Below are 25,400 nucleotides of genomic sequence, written 5' to 3' on the forward strand. Positions count from 1 at the left end.
CAGGATTAAAAATGTTTCGACCAAATATTTATTTCACAATAACAGCCATTTGAATCGAGGACAATGCTTTTGTTTAGTTTTATTTCCAAAAAAAATATATGTATGTTGTGTTTATTTTAAACATAAATAGCTCCGCAGACAATAAGCCGGAAGTAACATCCGGAGTTGTGGATCGATAAAAGCAGAACCACTACACACACCATTGTTGTTGGGCTTAGTTTAATGATCAAAATTTACGTTACGCATTGTGCACATTGTGGCTTTGGTGACTATATCTAGTTGGGCGCAGAAATATTTAGCTATTCATGTGGTTTTCCATTTCAAATCTGTCGCCCAGCGACAGGGCAGTGAAATTTCCACAATTGAGGTCATATAGTTTTGTCAGCCTATGGACTAATTTGATCAGCTCAGATAAACAACTAAATGTGTTTTTTTTTTTAATTTTTAGAACACTAGTCTGAAAACACGCGACACATACGTTTTTTTGATGAGGCCGCGCGGTGCCTATAATGCCACGCAAAAGTTAAGATCGGACTTTACAAAAAACCGTGACAGAATGAGAGGAAACCTAAAAATGCGTATAATGCTGGCGATCTTTTTGCTGATCAGTTTCAGCATTAGTACGACAAATGGTAAGGACATACATATAAGTAAACTGAAGGCAACATATAGTATTTTGAAAATACTAGAAAATCGTCCTTAAATTTAGCAAGCAGATTTTTTGTATTATAACGAGTTTTACTGTGTTTCTTTAATTTGGAAAAACATTTGCCCAATTTTATGGGTCTTTTACAATTTCTATGGCAAAACCCATAGTTGTTTTAAAAAACCGACTTTCAAAAAATGGGAAAATTATTTTGCTTACACATTTATAATTTGCAAATGACCCCCACTTGGGGGGTCCTAACTGACACACACAACAGAGGAAAGGCGATGGTAAAACCCACCATGAAATAGATTTTTGAAACTAAAATAAAAATGTGATACAAGAACATGAAGTCCTGTCAGAGTTTTTAGAAAACACGTGTGTACTTTGCAGAAAATATTAAAATTTAAACAAATATTATCCTAATTTCCAGAGCAAAGTTCACTTAATATTAATAAAAAGAACACTTGCTCTCAAATTTGCGGTTAATGGTCTTAGGTTCTATTTGACGCGCCTTTTTAAATTCATGGACGAATTTAGGTTTTTTTTAAATGTAGCTAAGCGAGTATTCAGGCCTAATTTGCCAATTATGCGAAACTAATTCTGCAGCTCAAACGACCTGCAAGAATGGCCTTGGGCGCGTGCTCTACGAAAGACTGCCGAATCAACAGCTACAAGGCTACGACGATGATGTGGTTCGAGACACGGCGCCCCCTTTTCGCGTACTGGAGAAGTGCCAGGATATGTGTCTGCGTGATCGCACTGGTCCCAATAATCTGGTGCGGCATTGCAAGAGCTTCGACTTTCAGCCCGGCAGTCGCATAACCTCGTTTGGCGGCAACTCTGAATACGAGGAATCGTTGTGCTACTTGACTGAGGAGCAGGCCGGACCAGAGGGCATTGGCAGCCTGATGCTGGTCCCAAATAGCGTTCACTTCAACGAGATTTGTTTGACATGTGAGTGTAGGTGTTGAAAGTAGATGTAATAGGTCTAAAATTGCTCTCCGATTGCAGCTAGTCGCCCGGAGCGTGAGTGTCCGAGTCGTCGGTATGTGTTCGAGCGGCATCCGCGGAAGAAACTGAAACTGCCCATAAGCGATATTAAAGAGGTGAGTTGCTCCACAAATTAGGGCATCTCTCACTCAATGTGCTATAACACTTCACTAGATAACCGCCGCAAATCGTTCAGACTGTGAGGATAAATGCCTGAACGAGTTCTCATTTGTTTGCCGCTCAGCCAATTTTGATTCGACGATGCGTTCATGCACGCTCAGTAGATTTACGAGGCGCACGCATCCAGAGCTCATGGAGGATGATCCCAACTCGGACTATCTAGAGAACACTTGCTTGAATGGTGAGACACAGCTGGCTAAAAAGTCCACAAAAAAATAGCCAATAATATGCAATATCTTTCATTTACAGCCGAGCGTCGTTGCGATGGCTTGGCGGTATTTGTCAAAGAGGAGAACAAACGACTGGGTGGTCCATTCGAGGTAGACATATTCAACAACATGACACTGGAGGAATGCCAGTCGATGTGTCTACGTGCCGAAAAGTACTGTAATGGCTCACACTTAGGCACAGTTTGCTAATTGAAAAATACTTTTGCAGATACTTTTGCCGTTCCGTTGAATTCGATGATCAAAGCAAACAGTGCATACTCTCTGAGGAGGACTCTATATCGCAGAAAGATGATATTAGCATCAGTTCCAGCCCCACACATCATTTTTATGATCTTGTCTGCCTTGATAATCGTAAGTAGCTACCGTAGGCCCAAGTTAGCACCCAACATACAAGCACACACACACACACACACACGCACACTTAGCAGAGGCAGACAGAAAGCTAAGTGCGCCATTAAACACAACTCCAAGGCTCATCGTCGCCTCATGACGCCAGCGAAAACACAAGCAACTGCCACAGCAACAGCAACAACCACTGTCTGGTGAACCGACATTTAGATTACACAGCTCTGCACAACGGTTGCTTCCACATTCACAATCACATTCGCATTCGCGTTCGCGTTCACATCCATGTCCATGTCCACATCCACGTCTACGACTATGTTATGTATTCCCGTTGCAGAACGCGCCAACGATTATCCAGATAACTCAGTTACCTCGCACCTCTTTTCGAGTGGCCGTCGGCCAGATACAGCATTCCAGCGGTACCGCAACTCGCGGCTGGGCGGCGAGTTTCACTCAGAGATCACGGGCCGTTCGCTCAGCGAGTGCTTGGACGAGTGCCTGCGCCAGACGAGCTTCCAGTGCAGGTGCGTTGCCATTGCAATTGCCATTGCCGTTTCAAGTCTTCTAGTATTTCTTGTTTTTCATTTTTTTTATTTGTTCACTCAACGGTTTTCGTCGATTTTCCGCTCGGCTGTGTACAACAAATTACAGGTCTGCGGTATACAGCGATCGTTTTCGTACTTGTCGCCTGAGTCGGTACAATCAAAAGGATGGCATGCGTATTATATATGATGCTGATTATGACTACTACGAGAATCTAATGTGTAAGTGGGGCGAAGGAGGAGGTGCTAATGAAGTAGCTGGTAGATTGTAGCCTAATGTCTGTTGTATTCCAGTGAACGTTGTGGGCGGTGGCAGTGATAGTGATGGCCATGGAAGCAACGATGGCAAGCGACCTGGTGACCAATCTGGCAGTAATTGGCGTCAGCCAAACAAGCATGATGATCGGTATGGACCTGGTGGTGTATCAGGCGGAGGAGGCTCTGGAGGCGGTGCCGCTGGCGGTACGGGAGGATCGAGATATCCGCCGGGCGATGGCATTGATTATGGCAGACCCTACGATCGCTATCCGGACCCTGCTCCAAATGATCAAGGTAGGGTTTGGGGTAATTCGAAAAGGTTTTAAGTGAAATAACACCATCCCATTTAAGATCGTTACCCATGGGGTGGAGGAGAACGCTATCCACCCGATCGCTATGGCTCGGGCGGTTCACGCTATCCTGGTCCTGATGGTATGGGCTATGGGCGACCTTACGATCGCTATCCCGACGAATATGGTAAGTGAATTTTAAATATTTTTCCCTTACCTTAATTAATCAATTTCACCAACTCACAAACAAAAAACCCATTACATCAATGTTCCACAATATAACTCGTATACTGACAACTAATTAACTAACCTACCTACGCCACGCGAACATCTTTAGATCGCTATCCCTTGGGTGGAAGCGGGGACCGGGACCGGGATCGGGATCGTGATCGATTTCCTGGCGACCGCGACCGATTTTCGGCTGATCGCGATCGCTATGCAGATCGTTTTGGCGATCGTTATCCTCCCGACCGATATGCGGATCGTTATGGAGACAGACGCTATCCCGATAGAGACAGACCACCATATAGACCACTGCAGCCATACCCGGCGATAAATGATAACACACTGCCAAGCGATTTACCGCACACGCGACCATTTCCCCCCGACGATGATGCGCCATATCGACCATATGGTTACGGCGGTGGTGGAAGCGGAGGGGGTCGCTACGGTGATAATCGATATGATAGTCGATATCCCTCACGTTACCCTCCCAGTCGTGATCCAATTGGTGGCTACACAGGACGAGATGCACCAGATACCATTTTCCCCGACAGGCGCTATCGTCCTTCTTCTCTGGACTCTAGATATGGCCCATATGGACCTGATAACCGCGCTCCTTTGCCACCGGGTGGACGTTATGGACCCCCGCCTGGCCGTTACGATGACATTGTTCACAGCGCACGGCGCCCTGAGCCGGATTCTGCCAAACGCTACCCACCCGCACCATTAGCGCCCACAGGCAGTGCGAGTAAGTACGCGTCTACGCCAAATCGTTTCCCGGTGGGCAACGAACGTTACCCCATTGATATCTACAAGCACGGTAATCGGTACGGCAGTGGGGACAGTGGCAGGCGCCCCGGTAAGTATTCGAACTAACAGACTACCAATATAATCATAATCGAAGCAATGTTCATTAATAATGGGGAAAAGTGCATACTTTTTACTAAAATTAATAATAACACCTATGTATATGAATATACTATATATGTATATAGGTTTGGATCGTCCGCCTCCCTTTTATGACTACGACTACGAGGAACGTTATGGGGACCGTTTTGGGCCATATGACAGGGAATATGATGCTCCCATTGGCAGGAGACCCGCTCCTGGAGGCTCATATGGTCGTTTCGACACCCCTTTCAATCGTCCTTATGGACCTGGCAGCGCAGACGAACGACCATTGCCATTGCCTGGCCTTGGACTGCACCATCAACCCACGCCATACGGTGTCGGCCCTGTAGGCGGTGGTGGGGGCGCAGTGGGTCCCCCTCGTCCGCCCATTACACGCTGCGAAGAGAGCGACAACTTTAAGCAGATAGCGGCCAGACACAAGATGCGACGACACTATGTGCGACGTGCTCTGATTGTGCCCAGCTTGATACAATGCGAGCGCGAGTGCATCGAGAGTCGAGACTTCGTGTGTCGCAGCTTCAACTACAGGTAACAGATGGCAGATAAAACGGTTGTTGCAATGAGTTAAACAAATATATACAATTTGGGCAGAGATACGGCCGCCTCCAGCTACGATGACCGCGAGTCGCCAAATTGCGAATTGAGTGATAGAGACTCGCGGGAACTTGACATTCACGACCCCGGCTCGTTCGATGCATCGAACTACGACTTCTATGAGCGCAGCATTGGGCGCAGCGATGGCGAGTGCATGGATGGTAAGGGGGGGAAGGAGTTTGAAATACCAGTGGCACATTCGCTTAACATGGCATTCAATTTGCAGTTACGCAAACGTGCAACGAAGAGGGTATGGAATTCACAATACGCACGCCGGAAGGCTTTCTTGGACGCATCTACACATATGGCTTTTACGATCGCTGCTTCTTCCGAGGCAATGGCGGGACTGTCAACGTGCTGCGTATTAGCGGACCCCAAGGCTATCCCGATTGTGGCACACAGCGCGTAAGCTGAAACAACAGCAACAAAATGCTGTAATACTTATGATAAAATCTTGACACATATCTTATAGTATGGCGACACGCTGACTAACATTGTGGTTGTGCAGTTCTCGGACAACGTGCAAACAAGTCGTGATAAGCGCTATAATCTCACTTGCATTTTTCGGGGACCGGGCGAAGCTGTTGTTAGCTCGGGCTACATTGGTGCGGGGTAAGTAAACGGCCAGAGATTGGCCAACTAATTTGATTTTTATGTGCAATGGTCATGTTTTGTTATACAGCTCTGGCAGTCCCATACCCATAGAGTATCTTCCAGCTGAAAATACGCTCAGCTCGAAGGTGCGATTGAGCATCCTGTATCAGGGTAGACCCACCACGACTATAGCCGTAGGCGATCCCTTGACCTTCCGCCTTGAAGCCCAGGATGGCTACAATCATGTCACGGACATTTTCGCCACCAACGTTGTGGCCCGAGATCCCTACTCAGGTCGTAGCATACAGCTTATTGATCGCTTTGGGTAACTAGACTACAATTAGATATAACTAGAATTATAATCGTTTTTTTCTCGGTTAGTTGCCCTGTTGATCCGTATGTCTTCCCTGAGCTGGATAAGCTACGCGATGGAGACACATTAGAGGCACGTTTTAATGCCTTTAAAATACCAGAATCGAATTTCCTTGTCTTTGAGGCCACTGTGCGGTCTTGTCGAGAAGGCTGTCAGCCTGCCTATTGTCCAGGACCTGCAGGTCGCCAAGAGCCATCGTTTGGACGTAAACGGCGCTCATTGAACCAAACCGAAGAGGTGCAACAGCAACTAGAAGGCGTGAATCAGTTAGACACTGCAAATTTACGAGATGATGTCGTCGTTCTTAACAGCACTGTCAGCGCCACACTTGGCGATTTCAATGGCACACAGGAAGCCGAAAAGTTAAAGGAGACTGAGGAACCCGAGCAAGTGCGCGAAATGATTGAGGTATACACAAGCGAATACACAAGCCCAGCACATGCGAATAAGTTCAAAAATTATTGTAGGTATTTGAAACACGCGAAGAAATTGAAAAGGAATCATATCCACGCAAGTTGGTGGCACCTGTCGAGACGGTGTGCATGACACCTGCCGAGTATCATGGCCTCATAACAGCCATAATATTGCTGATGATATTGCTTTTTAGCATCACCCTCGTCGCCGGCTTGGGCTATAGACGTTACTGGAAGTCCATATCGAAGAATCGTTTAGTGGATCGCAATTCACCAATTCACTCACTGGGGCATTCCTCCATACGCACCCATGAACGATTCACTGAAATTGGTAACATGCCTAATGGTACTGCCCAAAGTATGCCCAATCGTGCGGCCAATACCTTCCGCTCCAATATGTCCATGTTCGGAGGCTCACTACACAAGACTTTTGCCACTGGGTGAGTGTAGGGTTAGCTTTACTTTCAATATCCATCCTATGTAAATCTGGGCAACATTATTTTATATTTAAACTCAAATTCATTTCATTACTCCAGCAGTACTCATAACCCTTGTAATATAACAATATAAGCTGCCTTTTTTCAAAATCAATTCAATTCAATTTTTTTTACTATAGCTTATAACTTTGGGTATTTACAACTGAGATGAAGTAATCTTACTGTGAAGAGTGCTGGCGACTTAACCTTTTTTTCTTAATTATGCAAAATCGAGAAAAATAGTTTTAATACAACAATAACCAATAGAAAAAATTTTACACAAAAATCACATAAGGCTTTACAATTTGAACCCAAGCTAATAGCTACCTATTAGCCTATCCTAATATATTTGAAAAACCTAAATTTTTCAACTATTTACCGACAAACATCGCTTTGTCGCTATGTTATGTTAAATTATATAAAAATATAATAAAAAAAAAGTAAGCGTATAAGTTCAATCCACCTATTTAGCTGCTAGTTCTCTGTCAAAATCTTATGTTTGGAAATGTTTGAGATACATGATACTATTTTGTTGTTGAATTTTAGAAACTTGGCACGCATGTGTCAGCTGCCCGTCATAAACCCCATGCGTACTTCAGGAGGGAATAGCACTCATCAGTTTGAGGACCCCAGTGAGCCCATCTACACCGATCCATCACTGTTTGAGCGCTCTAGGTAAGTGCTATATAGTATTTGCAATTACGCGGAGTGTATCGCCATTTCATCACATTTTACAACATTCTTACCATGCCTTGGCTCAGGAATCCCCAGATTGCAACGATTCTCAATTGTAAATATATACTTGGTTTTATGTATGAACACTTGTTTGCGTTAACAGCAGAATTAATAGTAACATAACTGAACGATCATCTCACAATGGGCGGCATATGCAGAGATGCACCTTGTTGCAAATTCCGTCACGTCCGCCAGCTATTTGGCATCTGGTCGAGCACCAATCACCGGACAGTTGGCAGACGCCTTCAAACGTCGGCACTTGGTCCAAGACTAGAATCACAAGAGCTTACTAATTGCATTATTTATTTACTTAAAACTCACATGCATATGCGTTTGTCAGCGAGACGAGCAGAAATATGAAAAATAAAAATAATGCTTTCATTATAAAATAATTTAATCACGACAAGAAGACCACAACTTTTATACTAATGCCGAGCTGAGCAATGTCGCGCATTTTTTTGCTTTGGCATGCACCGAACAGATAACGCTTATCTGGCATGATTATTAATGAACTCAGCTTTAAATAAAATAATAAAAATAATAATAATAATAATAGACAAAGCTTATCATTTGTTTAAAGTTTTTCACAATTCAAACACAGTTTTTAACACAATAACTACGTGTTTGTGATTGCATGAATCACAGATAATTTTAAAAAATGTCATGCATGATCTTTCCTAAATATCTCACAATTTTTTTTTTAATTCTCCACAACAGATCGCTGCGAAGTCTAACCATGGTGGCCGAATCTGAAGATAACCACGAGGTCTAGACATGGCGATGGACACACAAGAATTTTGCTCGTCTTCTTGTGACTAGTTGTAAATAAGCTAATGTTTTAAAACTAGCTAAGCAAGACCAGAATAAATATACGTATAAACAAATTCAGTTCTTATATCATGCATATATACATACATACATATGTATGTATGTATGTACGTAGCTGAATGTGCAAATCGCATATAATATATAGTCTACAAATTTCACAATTTCTTACTAATACGTTGATATCCGATAATTTAAAACCTCATATTTATGTTTGGGCCTAGATTTAAATCATGCAATCAATACATATTGATATCTAAACTAATTTTATTGAAATCGTACATTAAATGCAATATACCGAAAGTAATTACAGATACTTACTATTACTTAGAAAAACATATGCACAAGAACAAAATACGAAAACACGTCTTAGGCTTGTTCCGAATTCCGATTCCACTTCAAATTGAACGAAATGACACGCATGCTTATTAAAACAATACAATTACTTAATGAATCTACACTTTACAATTGTAAAAAGTTGCTCGGAACTCGGAATATGTCTGCTTCTACTTATACTATATATACATATATTTATACAAGTATATATATATATCTGCAAGCAGTTTAAAATATGTAAGTTATTGAAATGCAATAAAGCTTAAACCTATCAGTAAATGCCAAAGTATTTGGGTGCTCTCTCAAGGGCACACACAGTCGGTTGGGGAACTTACATAAATACCCTTTTCGGAATATACTTAGCCTGGCTAATTGCGTGCCTTAATGCCACTTGAAACGGCAAATACTTCTATGCATAACGGCCTACGTGTAAAAATGAGACACATATGAGTAAGTACTAGGTAGTAACAAAATCATTTCAACGGAATAGATACATACAAGTACATATGCATACGTAGTACATGAATGTATGTATGTACGAGTATACATCAATAAGCTGCATATTCAACAAGCGCGGCATGCATTTTTATTATCATCAGCTTTGTTTTTATTGCACGGCAAAGATACATACATTTTATGTAATCATAACTGAGATTTTGTTCCGGCTTGGCTGATGCCGAAAGACCAGCCAAGAGACTGCCATCACGTTTGATGCAGCGGCCAGAACTAAAACAAAAATTACTCATACCGTACCGTAGAAGAAGAAAAAAAAAGAAGCTACAAACTGCAGCCGCATCGGAAGCAACTGAACACGCTATTGCCGTCTTATTCTGTACGCCGCCGCGGCCGGCTTGCCAAGCGATTTAGCGCTTTAGTCATGAATTTTTGGCGAAGAACACGGCTGTGATAGCACCTGGGTAGTACCTCGTATAGTTTTCCGGTCACCGACGCACGTGTGCAACGGCTTGAACTCTCGCTTATGAATTGACGCGTCGCACATACATAGACTAAATATGAATATGTATGCATACAAGTATATGTATATTATTATTTATATTTATTGCCACAAACATCGCTTGTTCTTACACATACACTATACACATATAGCACGCACTGCTGGTATTTAAATTATGCAACAATTTTGGGCCCAGCTAATTGCATTTAAACGCTCCGCTTACCCGCTAGCCAGGCACAGTCAATCGAAGCGCGCACGCGTCCGTAACTGCAATTGCAACTGCAACGACCTGCAATCGAAGTTGAAACGGCGTCGACTGTTCCGTGAAATTAATGAGGCGGATATTGAACTAGTGGAAGTGGCAGTGCAACGCGTGTTCCAATAAATGTGCAATAAATATAATACGGCGGATTAGTGAGCTATTGCAAGAGTCAATCAATCAATAAATCGCATTAATCGATCGATCTAGTGACTTGAAAATGTTCTACCACAATCGGCTGTTGGCCATTGTGGCCCTCTGCTGTACCGTGCTTCTACAAGCACAACAGGCCAATTCTCGCTCCATTCGGGTGTCAGATGGCTATGGACAAGAACATCCGATAATGCCCAATGGTTACTACAGTCATGCCTTTGGCTATCAAGCACCCTTCGGCTATGCACCCGCTCCTGTTTTCAGTCCGCCGGGCGGCTACTACGACAGGGACTATGGCGTCTATAAGGCTTTCCCCGGCGGTGGCATTCCTGTGCGCGTCGATTATGTAATTAGAATATTTTGGGATATTTTCGTTAGGCACATATTGATCGCTCACTATTATGTTTTTAGAACAATCGATGTTCCAGGAACTATGTTGGCATTAAACCGCATCCGGATCAGCAGCAATACTATTATGTTTGTCAGCCCAACTGTGTTATCTTCAGCAAATGTCAAAATTTGGAGGTAATTAGTGGAGTAGGTCCTTTTAAATTTTTGCTGACAACTCATTCGTAATAAATAGCAATTCAACTCGACGAGCGGTCGTTGTGATGTGCAGCATGAGTATCCTCGACTGTGTGTGAAGGAGGGGCGGTATCCTTACCACTACAACTGCAGGATTTACTACAAATGTGATAAGGACTTGATTCCTAGCTTATATCGCTGTCCCACCGGCACAATATTCTCGCCACATGAAAGAAAATGCATTCCCGGCGACGCATGCCCATCCACCGAAATCTCTAACAGTGGCAGCTACATTCCCGAAAACTGTGAGCTAAAGTTTCCACAATGCACAGAGGACGGTACCTTTAGATCACCCTCTGATTGCTCACTTTATTACACATGCAAGCTACAGAAAAGTGGAACCTACTTGCAAACGCGTTTCAAGTAAGTATCAAGAGTAGAGCTCTAAGCCCTACGTCTCGACTGTAATGCAATTTAATTCTTCAGGTGCCCCGGCGACAACAGCTACGACACAAAACGAAAGATCTGTCTTCCACACCGAGAGGTCAAATGTCGGAACTATGTTCGAGTCCCTAATTTGGGCTACGCGTCAGTCGTGCCTTTATATCCCTATATAGCACAGCCCAGAAACTTGGCTCCTTCATTGGAGAGTGACTACGATGGAGATGATGAAGAAAAAGTAGAAGAGGCTAGCGTCGATGTCGATGGCGAGCCCACAGAGCCAGAATCGACGGACAATAGCGATAAGGAAGCAGAAATAGACGAACCAGCCACTTCTGATAAAGTTTCAGCATTTTCTGCAAATACAAACACATTTGCCCTTCACAGCCAATCAATTCCAGAATCAAGGGATCTTATTAGAGAAGAGAGTGACCTATTCCTAACCACTAACACTATACCAGAAACACCAAACCCACCTAGAGTGCTTGCACCCTTTTCAAATTCAGGTGGAAATAATTTTCCCCCTAAAGTTACTCGATCTACACCAAGTAAACCAAAATCACCAAATCCGACGACTATTATAACAACAATTCCGCCATGGAGCAGCAAAATTACAACCCCGACCACCACAAATACACATGCAATTTCGTCAACAACGAAAAAACCAACTTCCGTATTTACAAGTCTTCCCCCAAGTACAACTCTAACAACTTTCGAACCATTAATTACAACAGTCAACTCACCTCCTCCAACTTTGCCAACAAATCCGACCACAAAAATATCGACACCAAAAACGACAACACAGTTTACGACTACCGTATTCACAACTCTACCACCAATATCGTCGTCCACCTCCACGACCACCACAAAACTGCCTACGACCCCTGAAAAGACAACTCCGACAAAGACAACACCAACGACAACAACTATAACAACAAGTCGTCCACCAACAACACCAACAGCGTCGACAAAACTGCCTACAACCCCTAAAGAGACAACTCCGACAAAAACAACTACAACGGTAATACCAACTGGCCCACCAACGACGTCCACCACCACGACTTGCGAACCATCGATGCCGACCACAAAACTGCCTACGACCCCTAAAGAGACAACTCCGACAAAAACAACTACAACGGTAATACCAAGTAGTCCACCAACAACACCAACGACGTCCACCACCACGACTTGCGAACCATCGATGCCGACCACAAAACGGCCTACGACCCCTAAAGAGACAACTCCGACAAAAACAACTACAACGGTAATACCAAGTAGTCCACCAACAACACCAACGACGTCCACCACCACGACTTGCGAACCATCGATGCCGACCACAAAACTGCCTACGACCCCTAAAGAGACAACTCCCACAAAAACAACACCCACGACAACAACAACGGTGGTACCAACTGGCCCACCAACAACACCAACGACGTCCACCACCACGACTTGCGAACCATCGATGCCGACCACAAAACTGCCTACGACACCTCCAACAAAAACAACTACAACGGTAATACCAAGTGGTCCACCAACAACACCAACGACGTCCACCACCTTGACTTCCGAACCATCAATACCGACCACAAAACTGCCTACGACCCCTAAACAGACAACGCCCACGACAACCACAACAATAATAACAAGTCGTCCACCAACAACACCATCGACGTCCACCACTTTGACTTCCGAACCATCGATACCGACCACAAAACTGCCCACGACCCCTACAAAAACAACGCCGACAACCACAACGATTATAACAAGTCTACCAACAACACCATCGACGTCCACCACTTTGACTTCCGAACCATCGATACCGACCACAAAACTGCCCACGACCCCTACAAAAACAACGCCGACAACCACAACGATTATAACAAGTCCACCAACAACACCATCGACGTCCACCACCTTGACTTCCGAACCATCGATACCGACCACAAAACCGCCTACGACTCCTAAACAGACAACGCCCACGACAACCACAGCGATAATAACAAGCCGTCCACCAACAACCCCATCGACGTCCACCACCTTGACTTCCGAACCATCAATGCCGACCACAAAATCTACGACCAAACTGCCTACGACCCCTACAAAAACATCGCCGACAACCACAACGATAATAACAAGTCGTCCACCAACAACACCATCGACGTCCACCACCTTGACTTCTGAACCATCAATGCCGACAACAAAACCTACGACCACAGAACTGCCTACGACCCCGAAGAAGACAACACCGACAACAACCCCAGTATTCACAAGTCTTCCCCCAAAAACTACGGTACCAACTTGTGGATCATCAATGCCGACAACAACATCCACAACCTCAAACTGTCCAACAAAGACGACACCGACAACTACGTTAAAGACAACTGAACAACCTACAACTCCTCCTCAAACTGAAAGCACAACTGTGTCCATGCCTTCCACCAAGCCTCCAGGACCCTGCCCGGATCAAACAACGGAAGTAAGCCCAGGAACAGGTAAGCTAAATTCCGAATTTTTTCTACATCTTTTACAGTACTCCATGCTGCCAGTTACACTTAACACGAACACCTTTTAACAAAACCTTGCAGATACACGAATACCAAACGAATGCACACAACAAACGCTTACACAACCAGAAAAGTTCAGTTTAGGAATTCCACTTTTCATACCTAACAAAAATTTGTTGAATATTGAGAGCCAGTTGAATTTCGAAAAGTCTCAACTACCATTGGAAGATCACGACATCATTTCAAACGATATCAGTCCTGATTATATAAACGACGAAGGCGCATCAGTTGTCAATGAAAATCTTGAAATTACTTCTAAGTTGAACGAGACTAAGCCTCTGCCTAAGTCCGCTGCACTTCCAACCATAGCGGCGGCTCATCTTCTGCATAAGTTGTTTACATTTATATCGACCACTCCACCAAATAGGGATCCACTATCCCAACCTCAACAATTTGAGAATCCACGAATTAACATAGAACCTCCTCACCCAACACTCAAGCCTGTTAAGCCGATTAAAGCTGAATCGTTGCGTATTCTTAGCAGCCAATTCATAGCAAACGAAAAGCGTATCCCAAATTTGCCAGAACAGAAAGACACTACACCTACACCATTGCCATTATCCGATATTACGACAGATGAAACAGAATCAATAGATTCCGATTATTATGACAATAACTTATCTGCGGATTATTCAGAAGAGCAAAAGGGGGTTTTCACAAAAGAAAATCTAAAATTATTGCCCAAAGCCACTAGTGCCAAGAATAACACAGTAGTAGACTTACGTCATCTGCCTAATACCCAAGAGGTCCTTCAAAAAGCCTCTACTATGCCACAAATCGAAAATGAAACTGAGGCTGCGGTAAATACAGCTTCCTTCCTTCAAACCAAAGAGTTGGTTGGTTCTGCACCAGAAACGAAATCGGAAAGTTCCGAAATACCACCGATGGTAAATACTATGCATCCTGTAGTCGTCTTAAATTCTATGCCGCAAAATCAGGAGTCGCTCATAGAAACATCTAATGTGTCAACGATCAAAAGCACAACTGGTGGTAGGATAACTTTAGAGAGATCACCAAAAACCACCGAAGGCTTTAGTTTACCAGCCATGTCAAGTGAACCTGTTTTAGCTGCAAATCCTGTGCCTCAAATCCAGAAGTTGCCTGAGATGGCACCGATGATAAATAGAAGCAGCCCGGTTGTGCCATTAAATACCTTACCCGAAAATCAGAATGGTTTAAGTTTACCAACCATGGCAAGTGACCCTGTTATAGCTATAAATTCTGCTCCTCAAAATCTGGAGTCGCTGGGAGAGATCTCTGATGTGTCACCGATGAAAATTACAACCAGTCCTGTAGTGGAATTAGACACCTCACCAAAATCCAGAGATTTGCTTAAGGGAAGCTTGAGTTTGCCTGAAAATCGGGACTCGCTTGGAAAGGTACCTTCTTCGTCACCGGTAAAAATCACAACCGGCCCTGTCATAGCTTTTAAAACGTTCCCCGAGACTAAGGACAGCTTTAGCTTACCTTTGCCTGAAATCCAGAAGGCGCTTGAAGAGAAGTCTAATGTGTCACCGATGAATAGTAAAGCCGGCGCTGTGGTAGCTTTTAAAACATTTAGTTCACTAGCCATGACAGCTAAAAATGCATTGCCTGAACAGAAGAAGTCGGTTGGAGACTCCTCAAATGTGTCACAGATGAAAAACAAAACTGATCCTGTGGTAACTTTAAATCCATCACCCGAAGCTAACGAGAGCTTTCATTTGCTTCAAAACCAGGAGCACCCTGGAACGATCTCTAATGTTTTACCTATGAAAAATTCTATCGGACCTGCAGTGGTACGAAATACCTTACCAGAAACAAAGGATTTGCCCACCAACACACATGATTCAACTACTCTTACTGCTGCTAAGCTCAATGAGCTAAATGATTCGGAATATGTAGATAACTCTGCAGACTATGACGACTATGCGAATGACGGTACAGCAGAAGAAAATGAAATAGGAAGCACATCTAAGGAATTAAGCATTCAGAAGTCAATGCTTACCAGTCTACTTAAACAGAAGCTAACCAGGGACATCATATTGGAGGCAACAACACAATCGGCCACAGCCATTAGCACTAGTCCCAGGTCTACAAATATTTCGAAAACAACCACAGAAACCACATCAGCACCCGACGCTACTGAAGCCGCAGAGAACACAACAGAACAACCTATTTTAGTTTCTGAAGTTCCATTAAAGACGACAACACAGTCGACTTTAGTTTCCCCCACTACTTCGAAGTCTCTTGAAGGTACACCAATGAAACCTGCGCCCACGGAGCCAACCAAAGCGCTGCAATCAAAATTAAATGAAACCAACCAATCCGAATATTCCGATGAATATGCATATGATGACTATGATTATATGAGTGATGCAGAGGCAGAACCCGTTACAGTGGCAAACGGTGCAGGAGCAACCATTACTCAGGATAAAGTAAAGCCGACAAGTAGTCTGTCAGCCAATGCGATGCAGCCGACGGCCAAAAGGCATTCCATGCCGATACTGCCAGTGAGGAGTGGCGCAAGCGCAGAACCAATTAAGGTACCCAACGATGTAAGCGGCTTAGCTGGCCACAAGATCCAAGTCGCCGATAAATTCCCGTTCAAGTCCCCAAGACCAAATGTGGAAGCAATGTCTGTCGCAGAATTACTCAAAAAATCACTAGAAATGGCAGTGAAAAAGGCACAACATAAATCAAACTCGCACGCAAATACCCTAACGGCCACAACTATACAATCGCAAGCCATTCAAGCCCCAATAGGCTCACCCGCACGCATGCCTCCGACCACAGCGCATGTGACAACACCGGTAACTGTAACAAGCACGCAGATACATCCTCATCCTGTGTTAGTCCCACAGACACACAAACAGCCACATACAACAGCAAGAACACCAAAACAGCCAACAAACATCGCTACAGCGACACGGCAACAATTCCTCACAGTGAATAGCAAGCCGTGGCTGTTGCAAGCTCAAAATCAGACCCTACACTTATCGCCCATATTAAATACTGTTAACACAACGAGCAACCCAGTGATTAAATCTAACCGTTCGTTGTCAGTACCGACCGATATCACCGATAAAGTGCCCGAGCTCATCCTGAAGGTTTACGAGCCCGTGGATCTGAAAATTGTCTTCTGTCCGAGAAATTGCGAGGAAGATCATGAGCACAAGTTCGGTAAGTTTTGAAAACATTCTCATGCTTTTTACAAGTCGCAAGACTGAATTTACTTAATTGACTTTTTTCCACAGACCCAGATGATATTAATAAGCACAATAAAACGAATAATCAACTACTTGAACATAAGCCCCAATCTAAGCACAGTGTGGATCTTCAATGGAAGCCTCGGACCATCGACGACACCTTGGGTTTTGAAACAATGACATAGGTCAAGAGATATTCTGACTTAAAATGTTCGCGAAAAATAGTCTGCTTTATATTCAAATATGATAAGTTAATTGAATTATATCGCCTTTAATAAACACTTTAAACAAATTAAAATTTACTGTCTTTAATTCTGCAGAAATACAGAATAAATACAAAATATGCATCCTATAAAAAAAGGTATAGGTAAACCGAATTAAGACTTAAACTTAACATATACATTAAAATATAGGTTACCCTCTATACTATTTATCTGCATAATTTCTGAGAAATTACAATATAGCCTTAGTTGCTAAAATTTGTCTCCGCCTACTACCCACCAAAATCATATCTTTAAATATTAAAAGCAAAATAGACAAGGATTCATCCAACAATTTCGCCTTTTCAATTCAGTTTTTGGCATGAAGTTTGTAAAAGAAAACAAGTCGAAAAGCTAAAGCCGCATGTGTAAAATATGTAAACCTAATATACTCTTGTACCTTTTAGGTACAGCGTATAATAAATTAAACAATTACGTTTAACCTCACTGATGAAAATATGAAAAACTTATATGATGACTAGCAAAAATAAAAATAACTCAAACGATATAAATAATAAGAATAGAACTTTTTAAATGCCTTGGTGGGATAGAGCTTAAATGATCTCCTAAACGATAGCCAGTTACGAATAGGTAAATCAGGACTACATCGCACTCTTTAGCCTTAAAAACTTATGACTGCTCATGATTGGAATGATACTTTAGTCATCGAAAAAAAGGATTTCTAATATTCGTTTCTGAACATTTTTTCTGCGATCTTTGCTCATTTTTAGTAACTCTGTTGTCACCAATTCGCCCAGTAAATGCTCTGACGAACGTTGAACACTCGGCGGGTTCGGTGGGGTCTGGAACTTACTAAAGTTTGACGGGTGAGACGTGCTAGCTTGTTGTGGCAGCTGTTGATAAAGCTGGAAGAGGAAATCCGTATTCGATGGAAACATGTTCTGGTGCTGCTGCTGCTGATGATTATTATTGTTATTATTATTTCCATTTCCACTGTTGCGCTGCATGTTCATTGAATTGTAGTGATTATCATGCTGCAATATGGTTTGCGGCTCGAGCAGATCGTTGCTATTATCATCGGAATCTTCATCAGTCTCATTAACAAAGTTGCTGTTTGGCGCATTCACATTTACCATACTGCCATTGGTCGAGTGCTGCGTGTGATTGCTGCCATTCGTGTTCAGCTGCACGCGTGGCTTCTTCATGTGATAATTGCTGGACGTGGACGAATCCAGATCATCATTGCTCTTATCACCATAGGTATTGTTTTGCATTTGATTAGCATTAGTACTAGTGCTTGTGGAACCTGCCACACTAGATGAGGAATGTACTGGTGCCTGTTGATTTGTTGTCGATGACTGTTGAGGGCCAGCAATGCCTGCCAAAGGCGATGATAGCGGCGATTTCATAGATGAAGATGTAGATGTGAGGCCGCCTGTGCTACCGGAACTATTTTGTGCTACACCCACGCCAACGGTACCGTCACGGTACTGATCCTGGTATCCTTGTGATGAATCTGCCATTACTGCTGCCACCGCCGCTGCATGATTCTGCTGCATTTGAGAGTGCGATATTTGTTGCAATTGCTGTGATGCTACAGCAGCAGCAAAATCTCTAAAGACCTGATCGGCCTCGATTTTCACCTGTCCATTAACATTTTCCAACGCCGACGCGGCTACATTGCTCAAAGCATTCATTGCATGCTGCTGATCGGGCTGGTGGTAGTGATGGCTTTGCGTGGCGCTGCCAAAATGCGACATGTTTTTTATGGAACTGTTGGACTTCGAGTCCACATTGTATTCACTGTAGTTGGAACTGTTTGCCGACTGTGGGGACGTTAGGAAGCTCGGTACACTGCGATACGACTTCCTGGGTTGTATATGTTGGTCGAGAAATTTCATTTTCTCCAGATACGGTCGCGAAAGATGTTCATAAACAGGTGGATCCCCTTGTTTTCGCTGCGACACATACCGTTCCCGCAGATATTTCCACCGCTTCTTACAGGTTTCAACTAAAAAATACAAATTTTTATCCAAAGTCTATAAGTCTCAAGTTATAATGCACTTTAACTCACCATCTGTACGCAATTTTATAGCAATTAATTGCCAGGCCTCATCCTTTGTCTCGTACTTGCCGCCGGTTGTGCTGCCGTTCAAGTAATACTTCTGGCGATTGTAGATGACTCCATGTTGAGCAACTTCATCAATGAGTTGTTCATCCATCATTTTACCACAATTTTCAGTAATTAATTAACTTAATTTGTCCCCCAACACATATGTGTAAAGTGTACACATCCACGCCGAGCAAGCCGAAACGGTCACACTGAAAGCAACCAGCTGCCAAAATGACGGAGCTGCCATCTATGTGTATTTTGAATAGAGCTGTTTCGAACTGTAATCAGTAGTTGCCTTCAGCTGAAAACTTTTACGGTACCGGCATCCCTGTAAAAGTGAAACCAATGATATCAGTTCGTAAACCAAGTCCCTCAGTCAGACTTCTTGTGTTGAACTAAGAATACGTTTAAAAATATTTCGTTATAATCATCTATTTACAATTACTCCCAACAATGTTTAAAGTTCTTCGCCACCTGCTGCCACAGCAGCAGAATATTTTTCGTAGCTCAAGCTCAGCCATCACTACCTTAAACAATAATTTAAATCGCCTTATATCTACTAGTGAAGTTAATTCGGAACCAATGGTCAAGTCTGTGGAAACAGTTGGGGGGCTCCCTGCTGATCTAGTCAACGAACAGAAGCTGAAGAAAACTTCTAGGTAAGAATATCCTTTTTTTAAAAACAAAAATGTTGATGCAATGGGTGGAGAGAAAAAGGCGTGTGTATCTGGTCACGTACACCAATGTACAGCATCTTTTAAAAGTGCGTTTTTTTTTTTTTTTGCTTTGACCTCTCAGAACTTTGTCAACGCTACAAAACCATTCAGTGCCTATAGCCGCTAGAGTCACAGTGTCTAAAGATGAAAGCCGCGATTTCATGGCTGTGTTCCCAGGTAAGTTTTTAGATTGCCTTTTCGGTTTTGTATTCATTAGCATAACAACACTAAAACGTCATTATACATTTGTTTGTCTTTCCAGATCTTGTGCGCGATTTGACAACCGTAACAAAGTCATATAACTGCAATGATGCTGCTAAATGGTTAGCCAAGGTTTTGCAATATAATGTGCCCCGCGGTAAAAAGAATCGTGGAATACTCACTGTCCTCACCTACAAAAACCTTATACCACCAGAAAATCTGACACCCGAAAACATCAAACTGGCCCAGTACTTGGGCTGGTGTGTTGAGATGGTGAGACTGACATAATATTCGTTAATGTGAGAAAAAGAGATAAATTAATGATTTTACAGCTTCAAAGCTTCTTTCTTATCGCTGATGATGTTATGGACAACAGCACTACACGCAGAGGTCAACCATGCTGGCATAAAGTTGAGGGGGTCGGCTTGACAGCTATAAATGATGCTCTAATGATTGAGAATGCCATGTACTCCATACTAAAAAAACATTTTAGTAACTTGGACTGCTATGTCGCGCTAATGGAGCTATTTCACGAGATCACCTACATTACAACTTGTGGACAGTCATTGGATCAATTGAATTCAAATAGATCAGTGTCTGAGTTTACAATGGAAAACTACAAAGCAATTGTGGATAACAAAACAGCGTACTATTCCTTCTACCTGCCATTCGCATTAGCAATGCATTTAGCCGGGTAGGAAAATTCCGTTAATTTTCTGTGTACTGTCTAATCCCATTTTTTTGTACAGGTACAAAGATGCAGAGGCATTCCGACAATCTAAAACCATACTGCTTGAAATGGGCCACTTTTTTCAAGTACAAGATGATTTTCTCGATTGTTTCGGCAATCCGGAAATCACCGGCAAAGTAGGCACCGACATTCAAGACAACAAATGTTCTTGGTTGGCTGTTGTGGCAATGCAGCGTGCCAATGCCGAGCAAAAACAAATCATGATAGACTGTTATGGAACAGAAGGTAGGTAGTACATATATTCAGAAAAACATATTTAAATTTCGGAATTTTAAAAATAAATACTTTTAACAGATCTTCAGAAAGTGGAACGTGTTAAGGAACTTTACAAGGAACTAAGCCTGCCTTCTACGTATGCCACATTCGAAGAAGAATCTTACAATATGATCAAGACTCACATACAACAAACATCACGAGGCGTGCCTCACCAAACGTTCTTACAAATTCTCAACAAAATTTATCAACGCGATGCGTAAACGAAACAGTTAATTATTCCTAGTGCCGAATCCTTAATTTACATTCTAATTCAATGGTGTTTATATTTCAATGGTGTTAAAAAAAAGTACAGAGATTTTTAATACATATTATTTTCGTACGTATGGTATGCTCGATTTTTTTCCTATTAATCTTCTGTAAAATCAAAAGGTGCAAAATTCTTTCGAAAACTTTTTACAAGTGCAAGCTCTTCGTCTTTATCCAGCTGGCATTCTCGCCAATTTACTTTTTCATCGCAGTTCAACAAGTTCTCGGAACAGAAAACATCTCTGTAAAGAATATAATTAAAAACATACAGACATATTATTTAAAAGTTGAGACGCACCTGGCAAAATGCAGCGGAAATTGTTTCATGTTGCGTGTTATTAATGTGCTCTCGTCAGGCAATTCTGCTAAAAAATAAGGTCCAAGTTCTGGCAACATTTCCGGCGAAGTCAGTGCCGGCATCGTTTCAAATTCCAACTTATACTCCTCCGCTTTGTCCTAAAATCAACTTGAAACGTATTAATTAGCTATATTGTCTATTTAAAATTTACCTCGAAACTATGCTTTATCTTCCAAGCGTAGCCTTCCTCAAAACCCAAGACATTGATTTGTAGGTGGGGTGACTTATAATGCCGTTCAGTGAAGCAGACCGCCTGACCAATTGACTTAAAGAATTTTCGTAAAGCAGTCTTAAATTTGTTCAACTCATCCCAATCTTCGGGGCTAAGACGGGCAACGCATGGTATATGTTCGGTCGACATTAACATTACATGATGGTCGTTAATTGGGCCTTTAGCCAATGCTAGATAAAATCGATCTCCCACCGTAATAATCAGGTGCTTTTCAACATCCGGCGAAGATAAACAGAACCAACATCTCTCTGAAGTATGTATATGAAAATATATACATCTTTTTAGGAATGTGTTATTATTTTCTTTAATACCATACCTTGTTCAACGGTCCATATTTTTACACGTTTAGACTTTTTGTCATGTTCGCCGGACCGTCTTTTGCCAGCATCCATATCGAAAAAGTATTGATGACTCTCAGACTATAAAATTGTGCGAAAATGCGAAAAATTAAAACTAATTAGTATTAATATTGTGAATTACTCACAGTTTCGTTTTTGCTAATGGTACCACCCAAATCAAGGCCTATAAACGGGCAGGGTACTTCGTCAGTTGTTTTCTGCACCAAGTCAAGCAATCGCGACTTATCGACGGGCTTTAAGCTGAGCGCATAAATATATTTGGATTTCGTTGTATTGCCAACCCCAGATAAGGAGATGAAGCGGGTACAAAGCTCGAACTGTGTGGTCTCATCTTTGGGCATTCGAAACGGTGGACACTCATAGTGTATACTATTAATTGCACAGAAATGATAACGTGGCTTGATTTCGCGGCAAAGATGAGATATTAGCTTGGAGGCCTTTTCCTACCATTAAATATACATGTTTTTATATAGATATACCAATAAAATACAAATATAATAACAAATGATATTTACGTTTTCCTTTTCCTGCATGCCATATGGCCACTGGGAAGTCAGTAAAACGTCCACACCTCTGTAGTCAGTAGCACAATTCTTAGAGATCAAACAGGAATTGCGTACGGATTGGACATCGGCTTTAGTAAATTGATAAGCGTCGTTGGTGCCTGCAGAACACTCCACACCACTCAAGTAAGCTATTTTAACGCCACCGCTCAGTGTGTATACTCCTCTTTTGCCCAGATATGTTAAATTTGTGCATATTTCTCCGTGATTCAAGTCCAAATAGTGTTTCTCATGCTCCTTCTTATTGGGACCAAGTATATAAGTAGGTACTGGAACTGGACGAAAAAAGTTAGACATAAGATAAGATGCAAACGAAAGTAGTGCAATTACTATGTTTAAATCCATTCCTGTACGCTATAAGCTCCTCGTTTTGTTTATCGTCCCCAAAAAAGTCTCCGACGCAACACAACATTTCGAAGGGCCCGGCTTTTTTGTTTACGGACTCAACACGTTGGAAAAGCTGCTTGAAGCGGCCACACACATCACCCACAACCAGTCTGCAATGGTTCCCATTGTTTGTTAAATAGTTTAATTAAAAATTTAATTGTTTATATTCTTACATTTTTGTGTTTACGTCCATGGCGCCAGCTGATTATTAGCGGGAGGCTGCCAACTCGACTAAAGTAGAATAAAAAAAACGATAATGCACGATAATGCATTGGGATTCGGAATGTGTATGTATGTACTTGTATGTTCGCGGAAGTTGTTATTTTTAAAAATTTTCCATTTAAAACACTCTATTGGTTAATTGGGCATTAAACCGAGCTTATGCTTCGCTCTTTTAGCTTTAGACAGCCCTGACATATGTATATGCATGTGTGGCATATGTGTAACGCGTGTTTCTGTTATCAATTTATATGTTTAATTAAGCGAACAACAGCTAATCATATTGAAAAGTCACATTTCTGCTGTACCTATACGTTGGCCTTATTTAATGTCAACTACCTAATAAATGGTATTAGAAACGGCATTGGCCTCAAATGGCATCGAGTTGCAACAATGAACCTGTGGTAAATTTTTAAGTCATGCGTGGCTGGCGCTTATAAGTGATCATTGGCTCTTCACACAGATGTATGACCATGTATTGCATGGAGTATATAAACAGAACAACTATTGTAAATTATAGTATCATTTTAGTTTAGATCGACCACTAATATACATCGAATTTCAAGCAATGAACGCGAGTCTGCTAATAGTTTCATGTGTTTTGCTTGCAGTAATGTCTATTCCAAAAATAGTCCTAAGCCAAACGATAGACTGTAGAAAGCCACCGCAATTGGTTGTAAGTACTGAAAAGGATAATTCAAAACTCAGCGAATTAATAAAGTAACATATAGGATCCAGCACGTTGCTGCCAAGATGGAGGGCGCGATCAAGTCACAGAGAAATGTGCGCAGAGAGTCGGTATAAATGGACAGTCAAATGGAGGACCTCCAACTCTGGAAGCGGCCACTGTAATATTATAAGTCTAAAAATAATGAAATTTTACTATTAAATAATTCTTGTGCCCTTTTCAGTGCCTAGCTCAATGCATTCTTACGGATTCTCGTTATCTACAACAACCGCAGAGCCTTAATTTGAAAATAATAAGAGAGGATTTAACAAAAAAATATTTTAATGATACCGCATATGTGGAAGCGATGGTGACAGCATTTGCGAAATGCGAGCCACAAGCGCAACAAAAACTGGTAGCCTTACAGCAATTACAATTTGGGAGCGCCGCTTCACAATTTTCCCAAAATCAGCAACAGCCACAGTGTAGTCCTTTTAGCGCAATGCTACTTGGCTGCACATACATGGAGTATTTCAAGAATTGTCCGTCTCATCGTTGGACGGAGAACAACGACTGTGCATTAGCCAAGGCTTTTGTAACCCAATGCGCTCTAGGAGCTTGAGCTATTTTACTTCATGGTATATTCTATTAGATGTAGTTATTCAATAATTAAACAACTTAAACAATTTTTTGTTTATTGTATTATTAAGACAAATCGTTTAAGACACCTGTTAAAAGATTATTTGCCTACCTGAGTCAATAATATTAAAATAAAGCTCTGAAGTATATTCCGCAATATTCAAAAAAAAGGAATAGAGGAAAGGAAAATTAAAAATCAGAGCGCTGCTTGTGTCTAATTGAGCAACATTTAAGCATAAATTTTATAATGACCAAGATTCGGCTATTCCGAAATTATGCAGCCCTACGTTCGGAGCTGCCAACCTCTGCAATTGTTGCTTTCGGACAAACATTAGCCAGGTATTTCCAACTACATGAAGTCCATCGTTCGAAACTGCCAACTTCTTTATTGGCGGTGTCA

The 25,400-nt window shown here is 42.2% G+C and overlaps 7 protein-coding genes across 8 annotated transcripts; 4 read left to right on the plus strand and 3 right to left on the minus strand.

The window, feature by feature from the left end:
* Positions 1-556: 556 nt before the first annotated feature.
* Positions 557-8,681, plus strand: LOC115634834. The gene is made up of 20 exons (XM_030532755.1): positions 557-632; positions 1,256-1,603; positions 1,661-1,755; positions 1,814-2,000; positions 2,069-2,201; positions 2,258-2,400; positions 2,732-2,918; positions 3,046-3,158; positions 3,231-3,488; positions 3,546-3,671; positions 3,822-4,565; positions 4,702-5,146; positions 5,210-5,373; positions 5,439-5,617; positions 5,685-5,824; positions 5,895-6,131; positions 6,188-6,587; positions 6,647-7,032; positions 7,615-7,743; positions 8,521-8,681. The coding sequence occupies exons 1-20, from the start codon at positions 557-559 to the stop codon at positions 8,573-8,575; spliced, it is 4,545 nt and encodes a 1,514-aa protein (XP_030388615.1). The 3' UTR covers positions 8,576-8,681.
* Positions 7,857-8,208, minus strand: LOC115631375. Of its 2 annotated transcripts, none has more exons than XM_030528100.1 (2): positions 8,125-8,192; positions 7,857-8,061 (listed from the first exon to the last, which is right to left on the minus strand). In XM_030528100.1, exons 1-2 carry the CDS (start codon positions 8,183-8,185, stop codon positions 7,940-7,942), a joined length of 183 nt encoding a protein of 60 aa, XP_030383960.1. In that variant the 5' UTR covers positions 8,186-8,192; the 3' UTR covers positions 7,857-7,939. The 2 variants fall into 2 exon arrangements, 1 of the variants encoding a protein (XP_030383960.1); XR_003996213.1 differs by having other exon boundaries at positions 7,933-8,073; positions 8,125-8,208.
* Positions 8,682-10,179: 1,498 nt separating the features above from the next.
* Positions 10,180-17,350, plus strand: LOC115631948 (mucin-2). Its single transcript, XM_030528805.1, has 6 exons — positions 10,180-10,677; positions 10,743-10,856; positions 10,915-11,279; positions 11,343-13,792; positions 16,910-17,026; positions 17,101-17,350. Exons 1-6 carry the CDS (start codon positions 10,399-10,401, stop codon positions 17,235-17,237), a joined length of 3,462 nt encoding a protein of 1,153 aa, XP_030384665.1. The 5' UTR covers positions 10,180-10,398; the 3' UTR covers positions 17,238-17,350.
* A 387-nt stretch (positions 17,351-17,737) lies between these two features.
* Positions 17,738-19,544, minus strand: LOC115633756 (putative uncharacterized protein DDB_G0286901). Its single transcript, XM_030531231.1, has 2 exons — positions 19,348-19,544; positions 17,738-19,284 (listed from the first exon to the last, which is right to left on the minus strand). The coding sequence occupies exons 1-2, from the start codon at positions 19,496-19,498 to the stop codon at positions 17,972-17,974; spliced, it is 1,464 nt and encodes a 487-aa protein (XP_030387091.1). The 5' UTR covers positions 19,499-19,544; the 3' UTR covers positions 17,738-17,971.
* A 241-nt stretch (positions 19,545-19,785) lies between these two features.
* LOC115634826 (farnesyl pyrophosphate synthase) lies at positions 19,786-21,653 on the plus strand. The gene is made up of 6 exons (XM_030532745.1): positions 19,786-20,045; positions 20,185-20,279; positions 20,365-20,576; positions 20,636-20,997; positions 21,053-21,279; positions 21,349-21,653. The coding sequence occupies exons 1-6, from the start codon at positions 19,840-19,842 to the stop codon at positions 21,528-21,530; spliced, it is 1,284 nt and encodes a 427-aa protein (XP_030388605.1). The 5' UTR covers positions 19,786-19,839; the 3' UTR covers positions 21,531-21,653.
* LOC115634825 (CWF19-like protein 1 homolog) lies at positions 21,574-23,680 on the minus strand. Its single transcript, XM_030532744.1, has 8 exons — positions 23,649-23,680; positions 23,419-23,585; positions 23,041-23,363; positions 22,651-22,968; positions 22,483-22,585; positions 22,086-22,414; positions 21,875-22,032; positions 21,574-21,818 (listed from the first exon to the last, which is right to left on the minus strand). The coding sequence occupies exons 1-8, from the start codon at positions 23,666-23,668 to the stop codon at positions 21,677-21,679; spliced, it is 1,560 nt and encodes a 519-aa protein (XP_030388604.1). The 5' UTR covers positions 23,669-23,680; the 3' UTR covers positions 21,574-21,676.
* A 582-nt stretch (positions 23,681-24,262) lies between these two features.
* On the plus strand, positions 24,263-24,983 carry LOC115634153. Its single transcript, XM_030531733.1, has 3 exons — positions 24,263-24,370; positions 24,426-24,542; positions 24,606-24,983. Exons 1-3 carry the CDS (start codon positions 24,263-24,265, stop codon positions 24,981-24,983), a joined length of 603 nt encoding a protein of 200 aa, XP_030387593.1.
* The last annotated feature ends 417 nt before the right edge of the window (positions 24,984-25,400 follow it).

This window comes from Scaptodrosophila lebanonensis, unplaced genomic scaffold, assembly GCF_003285725.1.
Source record: "Scaptodrosophila lebanonensis strain 11010-0011.00,11010-0021.00 unplaced genomic scaffold, SlebRS2 tig00000001-arrow-pilon, whole genome shotgun sequence".
Lineage (NCBI taxonomy): Eukaryota > Metazoa > Arthropoda > Insecta > Diptera > Drosophilidae > Scaptodrosophila > Scaptodrosophila lebanonensis.